At 38.5% G+C, this 12,459-nt stretch overlaps 2 protein-coding genes across 3 annotated transcripts; both read left to right on the top strand.

Moving 5' to 3' along the window:
• The first annotated feature begins 53 nt into the window (after nucleotides 1–53).
• LOC104963829 (putative serine/threonine-protein kinase F31E3.2) lies at nucleotides 54–4,918 on the top strand. 2 transcript variants are annotated; one of them, XM_010792468.1, is made up of 12 exons: nucleotides 54–221; nucleotides 1,092–1,331; nucleotides 1,417–1,500; nucleotides 1,587–1,655; nucleotides 2,220–2,289; nucleotides 2,785–2,892; nucleotides 3,043–3,083; nucleotides 3,170–3,197; nucleotides 3,472–3,561; nucleotides 3,819–3,907; nucleotides 3,988–4,098; nucleotides 4,208–4,918. In XM_010792468.1, exons 1-12 carry the CDS (start codon nucleotides 201–203, stop codon nucleotides 4,508–4,510), a joined length of 1,254 nt encoding a protein of 417 aa, XP_010790770.1. In that variant the 5' UTR covers nucleotides 54–200; the 3' UTR covers nucleotides 4,511–4,918. The 2 variants fall into 2 exon arrangements, with proteins under 2 accessions (XP_010790770.1, XP_010790771.1); XM_010792469.1 differs by lacking the exons at nucleotides 3,043–3,083; nucleotides 3,170–3,197.
• Nucleotides 4,919–6,353: 1,435 nt separating this feature from the next.
• Nucleotides 6,354–9,732, top strand: aldoca (aldolase C, fructose-bisphosphate, a). The gene is made up of 9 exons (XM_010792466.1): nucleotides 6,354–6,410; nucleotides 7,036–7,184; nucleotides 7,336–7,547; nucleotides 7,878–7,932; nucleotides 8,028–8,188; nucleotides 8,267–8,350; nucleotides 8,480–8,654; nucleotides 8,743–8,942; nucleotides 9,064–9,732. The coding sequence occupies exons 2-9, from the start codon at nucleotides 7,073–7,075 to the stop codon at nucleotides 9,157–9,159; spliced, it is 1,095 nt and encodes a 364-aa protein (XP_010790768.1). The 5' UTR covers nucleotides 6,354–6,410; nucleotides 7,036–7,072; the 3' UTR covers nucleotides 9,160–9,732.
• The last annotated feature ends 2,727 nt before the right edge of the window (nucleotides 9,733–12,459 follow it).

The following is a 12,459-nucleotide window of genomic DNA, read 5'->3' as shown; positions in this document are numbered from 1 at the left end:
TAGAGGGGGGGGGTGCTCTGCGTCGCAGGATATTTGGGAGCAGAGGGCTAAGCGATGATCGAGCTGGCAGCTTCAACTGGAGCGGAATCCAGACCCGCCGCAAACACAACACAACAACACGTGGATCAGAAAAGGATGCCAAATAAAGGACTGAACGAGTTGAGTTTTTACAGATTTTTGCGTGAGATACAGATCCCTGTATGGGCAACGACATCAGTAAGGTACGTTCAGTGTCATCTGTCCGATACATGTGAATCATGGAAGTGATTGTTGAGCTGTCGCTAATAATAAGTAGCCTATTATAACAACAACAAATGAGATATACAGCGATCGCATGTGTGGATTGTTGATTTAATGAGCAACTACTGGTGGATCATATGATACAGCATGTCTAGGCGGAAGAGTCAGAAATAGAGCTGTTATCAATAAGTGATAACCCGAGGGGCAACACTCTGATTCTCTGTAGCCCTGAATGAATAGCTTCATGTGTCATTGCTGGAAACTGTAGCTGTCTAAAGCTCTGTCTTTCACGTGTTAAAAACACGTTAAACATATAAAGCTTCTCCAGATTTGTTTTTATTTCATTCATATTTTTATAAAAAAGATGCAGTATAATATACAGACAGAAGGCAAGTTGTTAAGTCTTAGTTTTGTTATTAGATCTTTGAAAAAAAAGTGTATGAATATAGTTAAATCATAACTATTATACCATATATCACCAAGAACCAGTTGTGTTAATGTAAACAATATTCAGTCACAAACACAGTTCTGCATTGAAATCAGCAAAATGTATACACTAATACAAATTATGCAGATGCTTTCAACTATGTTATTATATTTTAAATGAAATGGATAGTATAACTACATAAACAAATTGTGTATCTTCATGTAGAACAAGTCAGTGCTGGTTTTTTAAACAACAAAAATATCAAAAGTGTACTTTTACTCCTCGCTCATGTCCTTGAAAAGAGATGTTAGTCAAACATATTATTTTAGTAACCCATCATTTGGGGTCTAACTTAGAAATGTAAATGAAATAAATATAATATATACATAGTATGTTTCATAGTGCCTTGCATTTCATTATCCAGACAAAGGGACCGCCTGCTCAGCGTCGCCTCAGTCTGGGGTTCTTCTCGAACAGGAGGGTCTCCATCACCCAAAGACTCGGACACTCGGCTGTGTTTTCCCGGCCTGTTGGTCCTGATGGCCGACCCCCTGACCCCAACCCTCTGCAGCCTCCAGACCACACAGACACTCCTCCAGCTCTCATCTCCGTCTTCCTACCCGAGTTCCCACAGCGAACACTTCCCGGACCAGAGCATTTCAAGGTATCACAACAAGGATGCTCAACAGAATTAACAAAGCAAAGAATGGGAAACATTGAGATAAATGTGATGTATGTCTTTTTCACAGATCCTGGGATTCATAGCCAAAGGCTCATATGGACCCATCCTGAAAGTAAAGGACTTTTTTAAAGAGAAGACCTACGCTGTTAAGGTTAGCCATAATAATCAGTACTATAAACAAACAGCATTAAGAACATTGAATAGTTTTTGTGTAATCCTTTCTATATTGTTGCATAGGTTCTACCAAAGTCAGACATCTTGAAGCATGGAGTGCTTGAGCAGTCAAAAGAAGAAGTCATCATTCAGGTATCACAGTGTACACTCTCAGCTGTGGACAGCGTGTACTGTGACTTTACTGTTCTTATTCTGCTGCAACAATTAGTCCATTCATGGAAATAAATGATTTGGAAATCCATTTATAATTTTTCAAGCCAAATATTTGCTGGTTTCAGCTTATCAGATATTATTATTATATTACCTGTTTTTATCTTAGATCAATTCAACAATAATTTATGTTTTTGTGTTTGTTTTAGGATTGTTGGTCGAATAATTCAAACAATCAAGGGAAATTACTTTGGACACTGAGAAGTCCTGATGGCTGTTTTTTTTCCAAACTTTTTAAAACTTTGCAGACTAAGAAATAATCATGAAACAAGAAAGTATGATGAAAATAATTGTTGGTTTTGGTCCTACTTACGAACTATTAAAAAATGTAATGTGGTTACTCAAAGTACAACTTTTGCTAAAGGCAATGTTTTACTTGCATTTTTCACTCTCTTATACAGTTTATCATATTGAACAGAAGTTCACTTTCCATCTCACTGTTATATTCACTTTCACTCTGTGTGTGTGTCGACTGTTGAATTGCAGCGGCAGCTCAAACACCCATTCATCCACAATCTGCAGGACTGCTGGCAGACACAGCGCCATCTCTTCCTTAGTGAGTTATTAAGAATAAGCGATGGCACAGTTCAACCCCTCTTCCCTTTAACTATCCTACTATTTGTGTCCCCCTCCCCAATCCCCCTCTTTGTCCCGTAGTCAAATAAATCAGTACAAACCCCAGTGCTGGGTATTGAAGAGGTGTACTGCCATCTAATGAGAAAGCTGGGTAAAGCTCAGATGCTGCAATGCCTGCATGACTTTCAAGTTTTTAGCCATGATCATATATTTGTACATCCAAAGAGGTATTCAAATATGTGACCCAACCATCAGGAGACTAACAAGTCAGAAGCACGTGTGTTTCAGTCTTCATCTTCTTCCTGTTTCCCCCAGAGAGAATGTGCGATGAGCAAGGCTTTTTCTTTTTCTTCTTTTTGGGTTATAAGGATGCTGGCCGCTGACATAAGAAGTGTGTGTGTGTGTGTGTGTGTGTGTGTGTGTGTGTGTGTGTGTGTGTGTGTGTGTGTGTGTGTGTGTGTTTTATCCTCTGCAGTGTGCGATTACTGCAGCACTGGAGACTTATACACTTGCTGGTTACTGAAGGGCCAGTTTAGGGAGGATGAGGTCCGGCTGTTTGCTGCAGAGCTGGGCAGTGCGCTTGGTTAGTGATCATCAGACTTTTATCATTAAGATGTTATCATGTTGACCTTTGACATTGACACAGACATTGTAAAAAAATATATTTTAAACTATTTTCACTTCCTTGTTATCTTGTTTTTATGTCAAGTATCTCACCCTCTGTTATTTCTAGGATTTCTGCATGACTTAGGGATCATACATAGAGACGTAAAGGTATGATGTATGTATATGTATTCCTCCATTTATAATGCGTAATCATGACTTTTTATAATATTAATTCTTTACTGTTTTTGACTCAGATGGAGAACATTCTTTTAAGTGATCAAGGTAATACACGTCGTCTACATTTTTGACCTACGACGTCTAAAGACATTTAGTGTGGTCATTCATTTAGAATACATGTTGTCACTGTCACGGCAAAAAGTAAGACTAACACGTGCCACTAAACAAAAAAACAATGCAAATGTCATTAGTAACAAAAATACTCATCATAAGCTTGCCAATAAAATATGTATACACATACAATTCAAGACTCTTCTTTCTAAAACATGATCTATAAATACCAGTGTATTTGTATTTCAGTGTGTTTTCAATGACCCAGGTCACCTGCGTCTGTCTGATTTTGGACTTGCACAGCGGCTAAAAAGAGGAGGAAGAGCATTCACGATATGTGGGACGATCCAATACATGGGTGAGATTTTAATTTCCTTTTCTCACCTAGAGGTAAATGTCATATTTCAAAGCTACAGTAGGTAGTATCAGCATTAGAGTAATATTGTAGCAGCATCTACTCCCTTTGGATTCAGTTGACCCAGTTATGAATGTGATGCACCTGCGCTTCGGTTCATATTGCACATCGTTGTAATATTCCCATTTATTGTCTAAGTGATGCTCATTTGTCATTGTAAGGTTTGTTTCCATGATTGTTTTCCTTTTTTGTCTGAACAGCTCCTGAAGTATTAAGTGGGGGTCCGTACAATCACGCTGCTGACTGGTGGTCTTTTGGGGTTATGCTGTTCTCACTGGTGACAGGAAAAGTGAGGGCAAAACAACTCAATGTTTATTAGTTGACATGTGATTTTGTGTCAATTGTCTGAGACTTTTTTTTCTTTTGCAGTTTCCAGTACCTGCAGAGCCGGACCACATCATCATGTTAAAAAAGGTCAAGGATTTTCCTTACATCCTACCTGAGACCTTCAGCTCTGCTCTGATCTCCCTGCTCACTGAGGTTTGTAAATGTGACTTCCATTTCTTTAATGTGGAAGAAATAATAATAATAATAATAATAATAATAATAACCATATGTCTCAGTTAATATTCTTATTTATTTTTTGCAGCTTTTGTGCAAGACTCCAGTGAACCGGCTTCGTAACCTGGAGTGTTTAAAGATGCAGGCTTTCTTTCGTGGCACTTCATTTGACTCACTCATCCTTCAGAAGACGCCTGTTAAAGTCATCCTGGAGCTGAGGACTCATCCTGATTGGCCAGCTAAAGCCTTGAGAGGCCTTTCATTAGACATATTTGATGACTTTGACTGCGATAAAATCTTTCATTCTGCTTCAACTCCCACTGAACTGTCTCCTACGTTGGCAACCATGGACCTGAGCCTGGCTACAGAGCAGATGACTGGACAATGTTAGTGAAGAAGTTAACTGGAAATAAACTATATTTTACTGCCATATTTGTATTGCTGCGAGTATATAATGATGCTTTTTGAAAGCTACTGTAAGTTAATTATTTAAGATGTATCCTAACCTTTTGAAATTAATATTTTGTAAGCAAACATGTTGTGCTCCTTGGTACAGCAAATGTCTTTGTGCATTATTGATTTCTATGCATCACATTACCTTTATTATTTATTTGAATACTTACGCATCACCAAAAGTAGTCTGGGTATATGTGTTTCATTTTACAATCAAGTAATAATGGGATGTGTCTGTGCATATTCAGTCAATTTTAGTCTGAATGTGAATTGTGTTGGCAACTGAGCTCCAAAAAAAGATGTAAACTAGTGTTTTAATAAAACAATGTTGCAAATGTAGCCTTTATCTCCAGAAATAAAAATAATCTCAATCAAGGCTCTATTGAAATGTGTCTGCAGGATCAGTGACACCTTGGGTCGACCTATTTAAAGGAGTGCTGAAAAACCCATCGAGGACAAACTTAATAGGACAGAAAATGAAGGACCAGATAAAGTATCATCATTAAATATTTTAATTAGGTAACAGAGGGAAAAAAATGAGGGCCCGGCGGAGGAAGTCACGTATAATTGCTGTTCTTATTGAAGTCATCTATCTATTTTAAACTTTTTAAACCGTATCTCCCTGAAAGGGGGGCTCCGGGTTCTCCTTTCGCTGCCTCCTGACACTGAATACCTCTCAGGCCCTTGTCTTAGACAGGTCCCTGTGTTGCTGCAGTCCAGTGACCCATATCTAGTTTCAGAGGCACAGTGACCCACAGTAGTGAAGGGAGGAGTCCCCTGAAATACTGCTGACTATCCCACTGAATATAACCTAATAATATCATCATATACCAGGAACACACAACAAAAAACATGCTGTTTCCTGAACATATAGCTCATACCTCAATGTTACAGATATTTCCTCAACAAATTCTAATTAGAAACATAATGATGATCCTGTTAAGCTCACAGAAATGTAGTCACATTGTTGTATTCAACATTATAAGTATGTTGTAGTTCATTTCATTTCAAACCTTTATTTATGCAGGTGAATCCCATTGAGATCATTGATCTCTTTTTCAAGGGTGACCTGCTGCAAGTAGGTTCCACATGAATACATATAAACATAACAGAAAAACAAAACAAAAGGACATCATCATACATGGTATGGTAGTATGTATTTTTGAGAGGAAAAGATACAAAAATTCCACCTTCAAAAATGAAATGATTTAGCTGACCTATTTCTGTCTTTAATTTAGGACATTTCACCACGTTAATTTACATTGAATGTAACCTGGAAATGTACTTCTTTAACAACAAAGAAAGCCGAGTACCGGAATTGTTCTGAGACTGAAACTCCCCCGTGAATTCAGGGATGAAGACCAAATTATCTTGAGACTTAAAATATTCCTCTGGGCACGATTTGGCTCATTAAAATAAAAATAGCACACCATGGGGTGTAGTTAAATGCCTTAAATTAGGTTGCTTTAGGGGTAGAGGATGCTGCTGATAGAATCAATCATTTCCTAATACGACGTACGTAGTTGAGACACATCAGCATGTATGCAAAACTTAAATATAAAAACATAATTGTTGATATATACATCCAATTAACACCAGCACTGCAAGTTGGAAGCACAAGAGTAACATCAGCATAAAACCAATGTCTGTATTCAAATGGTATTATTCATCAAAAATCTGCTAATTTATATAGGGCAGAGATGGGTGTACAAGCGCCGCCCAGGGGTGTGGGCTTATGAGGTTTGACATACTTGAGCTGGATACAAAATTAAGCTGACTGAGAGTGTCCGATCAGTGTTCATCACACCAGAGGAAAGGACATATTTGATTTCTGTCAGGTATGAACAGCTCATCTCTTATTTAAATGTAGGGTTATATCACTGACTTCAATGGGCACATCTGAATATACCTGCATCAAGTATATGTTAACTTGCAGATTTAATAATGTTGGTGTAAACCAAAATGTAATTTGTACTTGAGAGAATTTAAAGCCGGTTTTATATTTTATCAACAGTGCTATCAACGTGGTTAGTAAGTTTGACGATTGTCTTGACTTTTGTTTCTTGCACCAGTTTCCACTTCTTTAGCCTGCATGCTACAACAACACAGGAATGTAACACCGTAGGGATCAATTAATACTTTTCGTGGTTTTTAGTGAATGATGAGGTTTCATTTGTATGTTGGACAACTATAGGTTAAAGTTATCACTCAATTATTTATGTCATCAACCTTGTAATTAACCCAGAACATGTTTTCTTTACCTTTTGTGAACAGCATCTATAGAAGCTGATTCTTCAGTAGGTTGTTCAGCGCTCATTGGAACCAACATGAGAAAATACCAATAGGGGCCAATATGTTGAGAGAGACAGAAGAATAGGGGCAACCAAAGACATTTAACAAACAGCAATGGTGGGTTATATCTGTCTAATTTTGGTTGTGAATGTCTGATAAAACAATCTTAAGGCGACTCCTACCAAAGGCTGCAGGACAATCAGTCAGGATGACACATCAGTCCCCAACGCTCTCTGAGGCGCAGAAGAGGGAGCTACATGAGACCGCTCTACGCATAGTTTCTCCAGGGAAGGGAATTCTGGCTGCAGATGAGTCCGTAGGTCTGTAGCACTTTTACTTTTTTCTAAAACGTAATTAAACATGTGTGCCATTAATGTATAAAAACAGTTATGTCACAAATAAAGGCCACCAAGTACCAAGAGTTCACAGTATGGATACTAACATCCCATGTGCACATCATGTTGGTTTCAGGCAGCATGGCTAAGCGGCTGGCTCAGGTGGGAGTGGAGAACACGGAGGAGAACCGCAGACAGTACCGGCAGATTCTCTTCAGCGCAGACGATCGAGTCAGCGGCTGCATTGGAGGAATCATCTTCTTCCATGAGACCCTGTACCAGAACTCTGATACAGGCATACCCTTCGTGAAGATGATCAGGGACAGGGGCATCCTGGTTGGCATCAAGGTTTGGGCAGTTTACTATCAAATATTGAATAATCCTACCCTCCCTTGTGGTATCAAGATTGGATCTGTAATAAATATGTAAGTTTGTGGCAATTCATTCTGTACGCTGAGTAAGGGTTGTGTCTTAACAGTAAACTTTTGCAAAACTCTTGGGAAATGTTTCGAGTTAGGCATTGACCTTCAATTGTTACGGTTATAATAGCTTGGCGGGGAGACTCATAAACGTTTTAGCCAAGTTTCGCACATCAATGTTTACCATCCACAAACAACCCTTATTTAGTTGTTTTTGTTTATGAGAATTTGACATCACTTCTCTAATTTTTATTCGCAGGTAGACAAGGGTGTCGTACCCCTGGCAGGAACCTTTGGAGAAACCACCACACAGGGTCAGACAAAAACGACTTTGTGCACTGCTTATTTCACTCACATCACCCGTATATTACAAAACAAACTATTAATATTTTCTACACCTCTGCCGCAGGTCTAGATGGATTGTCCGATCGCTGTGCACAATATAAAAAGGATGGAGCTGTCTTTGCAAAGTGGCGCTGTGTGCTTAAAGTCAGTGAAACTAATCCATCAACACTGGCTATCACAGACAATGCAAATGTTCTTGCACGCTACTCCAGTATCTGCCAGCAGGTAAGTACCCAATATTATAAATAATCTCTATATGAGATGCAACTGTATTGTTTTAACAAGATGTCCATTTTCGAGCAGCATGGCATTGTGCCCATCATTGAGCCGGAGATTTTACCTGATGGAGATCATGACCTAAAACGCAGCCAGTACATCACTGAGAAGGTGCGTGCCTCTTTCCGTACATACTGCATGTGCACGGGTGATGTTGTTATTACTGGAGAAAGAAGTGACACAGTGAGGAGGGGGAGTACCTGTGCGTTATCTCTTTGGGAAACAATGTGTGTATTGCAGGTCCTGACTGCTGTTTACAAGGCTATGTCGGACCACCATGTGTACCTGGAAGGCACCCTCCTAAAACCCAACATGGTCACCTCTGGACACAGCTGCTCTACCAAGTACAGCCCAGAGGAGGTTGCAATGGCGACTGTCACCGCCCTGCGTCGCACTGTCCCCCCAGCAGTCACAGGTGAGCCAGAGAGAGGGTTTTACACCTATATGTTTGAAGTTTGCAAAAACCAAATGAGAGTAACATGATGTTCCTTTGTTCCCTGCAGGTGTGGCTTTTCTTTCCGGTGGTCAGAGTGAAGAAGAGGCTACTGTCCATCTCAATGCCATTAACAACTGCCCTCTAGCCAAACCCTGGATCCTATCGTTCTCTTTCGGCCGAGCACTGCAGGCGTCTGCACTGAGAGCCTGGAGGGGACATAAAGAAAACGAGAAAGGAGCCACTGAGCAGTTCATCAAGAAAGCCGAGGCAAGTCCAGCTTATTTGCTGCAGATAAAACACATGGTCCTGATCTTATACGTTACACATAATTACTGAATGTTTGCTTTTTTATTGCTTATTTATTATTATGTATCTTCTCTGTCCACAGGCAAACAGTCTGGCCTCTCAGGGGAAGTACACTGGTGGTGATAATAACTACACTGATGCTGGCCAGCGCAGCTATGGTTCCTGTCATGCATACTGAGTAGCATGAGTAGCCATGTTATCATTAGCATTGTGTTTTCTTTCATTACCATAACAACTATTGTGAAGTAGATAAAATAATTGGTTAAAAAATGTGACACTCATGATGATGTCATATGTAAACAAGTGACAGTGTGTTTTTTTGCCTTGACAAATGATGACAAACAGAACGCAGCCTTGGGTTTCTGATGCATGTATTGAATGAAGAGTGCTAGCTTTATCACTTTACATTGTGCTCTTACTGCTTTACAAGATTACCAGTATAACAAATAATGACGAAATACGTGGCATTGTGGCTGCAGAATAATTACTACATTTCTGACATTTAATTTCCCTCCTGTTCGGGGAAGTGTCTTTAAGTTGTGCAAAATGTCTTGGTGTATGAGTCTGTATACTTTAGTTTTGTTAGTGAACATCCTCACAAATATAATATGCCTCCGCAGTCGATATGACATTCATAATCTTCACTTCATGGAACTCAAAATGTAATGTGATTGTGTGTGTAGTTATTCTGAATAGTTCTCTTTAATTGTATAGACATTAAAGCATTCAAACAATAAAACTGTTCATGTTCCGTGTGGGGTCGATGTCTTGTTTTATTATACCATCAGCCAAATCACATGTTTCCAGTACAAGACAAACTAGAGAAATTAGGTATTGTATTTACCATCGATAGTTAAACTTATTTTGTTATCTCCTTCAAATATATAGGATGCAGTCAGCTGTAGATCATCAGAGTTGTAGATCAAGCCAAAAGCAATCCTAAAGTGTTGTAATAACATCCCCAACATGCAGACATTATTACTTTTTTTGGAAGTGAAATATATGTTTCATAAAAATCATTTTCCAATCTTTAAGTAAATATCCTACTATCTGTGTATACAGATTACATTATTATATTATATTACTTATAACGACAGCAACAGGTTTCTATATTAATGTTGCAATATCAATTTTTATTTCCATATTGTGTTATTGTTTATGTTAATGATGTTAATGAAGAGAGTGTGATGTACACAAAATCACTAGATACATTATTGGGCGTCTACTGATTGCTAAAGTGTACAAGTGGCAAGAAGGCAAGAGGGCAAAAGATGGTTCAAGGACTTAGAATACCAATAGAGGGCCCAAGGTGGAAATAGAGAGCATGGCATGACTGCTTTATGTTGTGAAAATTCAGCTTTTTAATTCATCTTAAGATTCCTGCTCCATTATTTGGCTCTTACAGCCACATTCAAAGTTAAATTCTGCCTTCATACAGCAGCTAACATCTGCCCCAGCCCCAACCTACAGCCTCTGCCAGCATTCTACAGAAAAAAGTAGGTTGCAGACAGCTGCAGCCTGAAGCTCCACCTACAGTCATCAAACTGAATCTGCACTTTCGCCTCCACCTGAAGATTATACCAGAAACCTCTCGATCCACTTGTTGTCTTTCCCAGCAACCTTCACCACCAGTTTCCATTTTACCGCTATGTTGAGACCAGGGATACACATGTAATCTTTCAGTTAACCTGAATGAATGCCTGGCCAAGCAGTTTACTTCTTCTTCTGATTTCTAAGAGGAATTTCTTACGTGTGAAAGACAGAGCAAACATTCATCAAGACCACGCTACCTGACCTCGCCACCTCCTGCTTATCTCCCAAACTAAGATCGCCCCTCCCTCTCTCTGGCACCACAACCACTTTAGCAGATCATTGGAGGTCTGAAGAATCTAGAGACAATCCACCTGATACTTCAGGGCCTTACATTGCCAACCATGCTCTTTAAGCCTTTGCTCTGTTGCTTAATATTTGTTAATTTGTGTATGCCTGCAGATATATTTTTATACTAATTATTTTATGATAAATCACCCTTATTAAGGGTTTATAGGAATGATTATATCGTTTTTAATGAATGCCTCTCACTTTCTATTCGGCCATTATGTCTGCAGTAAGAAATGTTAAGTCATTAATTGAGGGTCTTGAGTTTAGTTGCTAGTAATTTTTTACATTTAGATTAATTATAGGCCTAAAACATTATCAATATGTATTTATCAATACAAAAATATTATCATAAATAATAATCATTTAAAATTAAGCTACAGAGATGTGTAAAAAGTTATTTAAAATCTGCATAAAATTGATGCGTTGCTTTTATATACGGTATATATTGTATTCCCATTGTTGAAACCCAAAGTATATTTAATATTAAACTCTTCGGAATCTTTAACTTGCTAGCATACATTTAATAGAAAATACCTTGCATTTAGGGAGAATACATAACTTTTTTGCTCCTTACCACTTTGGAAAACTTTATTCACAGGACAGTAGATTGAATAATAAGTGTCTAGGCTTCCCTGGGCCAGGTCAAGACATTTACTTAAATATTGTAAGGCTATATTCAGGAGTAGGCCTATACGGCTATTTATAGGCTACATTTGAATTGTTCCTATATATTTAGCTTGGGATCGAGGTAGCATCAATTGAATTGACACTTCACATTTAAGTAACATTATAAGTGTTTTGTTTTATTTTTGGCTTAACCAGGCTTTTATAACCAACAATGAATTTAACCCTATTGTCTTCGTTTCCTCCCCCTTACTTTGGTGTTCACGGTCAAATTTGACCGGTCCTGTTTAAACTGCTTTACATTAACACAAAAACCATTAATCATCACCAAATTTCATTTAACACCCTTTAAAACGGTAAATATTGTATCAGACTACTGGTATACATGAAAAACTGCAGTAAATATAATAAACACTGAACATGTGTTGCGTGTGCCAGGTGGGATCCATGTGGGGGGATGGGCACATAAGAGCGGGAAATGTGTCAAATTGTTCTGTGTGTGTTTGTGTGTGCCAGGTGTGATTGACATGGGGGGATGGGCACATAAGGGGGAGACACATCTAGAGTATGTGTGTGTTTTATCTGATCCGGATGGTTACTAATTCCTTTTCTTTATGGCGGTAATTTTTGACCGGGAACAGCATGGGTGTTACAAAGTTGACTAAGTCATCCAAAATGCAATGAAAGTGGTGATCAGCCATTTTATATGTTCAAATGTCTACTGTGAAGGATATCACAAAGCCTTAATGCAATCGAATGTAAAACAAAAAAGTTATGATTGATGAAATTAGTAAATCTGTCAGATTTGACCCGAAGACAACAGGAGGGTTAAGTGAATTACTTTTTATTCCAAAAGCATGTTTTCACGACATCAGAAAGATTACCTTTTTCTACATTTACCAAAACCTTAAATATTGTAAACTGTGCGCTATTGTTGTATAGTTAATTGTTTACTGAAGAAATTAATTAATTA

This window comes from Notothenia coriiceps, unplaced genomic scaffold (assembly GCF_000735185.1).
Source record: "Notothenia coriiceps isolate Sejong01 unplaced genomic scaffold, NC01 NC01_scaffold00036509, whole genome shotgun sequence".
In the NCBI taxonomy this organism is placed as follows: domain Eukaryota; kingdom Metazoa; phylum Chordata; class Actinopteri; order Perciformes; family Nototheniidae; genus Notothenia; species Notothenia coriiceps.
Note: the sequence above shows the minus strand (reverse complement) of the source record. Positions and strands in the feature narration are given on the sequence as shown.

What these genes read in the sequence shown, in the direction of transcription:
- aldoca (XM_010792466.1), top strand. Translation starts at nt 7,073, where the DNA reads ATGACACATCAGTCCCCAACGCTCTCTGAGGCGCAGAAGAGGGAGCTA. An exon ending in ACTCCAGTATCTGCCAGCAG is followed by an intron (nt 8,189 to 8,266) that starts GTAAGTACCCAA and finishes ATTTTCGAGCAG; the next exon opens with CATGGCATTGTGCCCATCAT. An exon ending in AGTTCATCAAGAAAGCCGAG is followed by an intron (nt 8,943 to 9,063) that starts GCAAGTCCAGCT and finishes CTCTGTCCACAG; the next exon opens with GCAAACAGTCTGGCCTCTCA.
- LOC104963829 (XM_010792468.1), top strand. Translation starts at nt 201, where the DNA reads ATGGGCAACGACATCAGTAAG. An exon ending in ACAGCGCCATCTCTTCCTTA is followed by an intron (nt 2,290 to 2,784) that starts GTGAGTTATTAA and finishes TATCCTCTGCAG; the next exon opens with TGTGCGATTACTGCAGCACT. An exon ending in CATTCTTTTAAGTGATCAAG is followed by an intron (nt 3,198 to 3,471) that starts GTAATACACGTC and finishes TCAATGACCCAG; the next exon opens with GTCACCTGCGTCTGTCTGAT.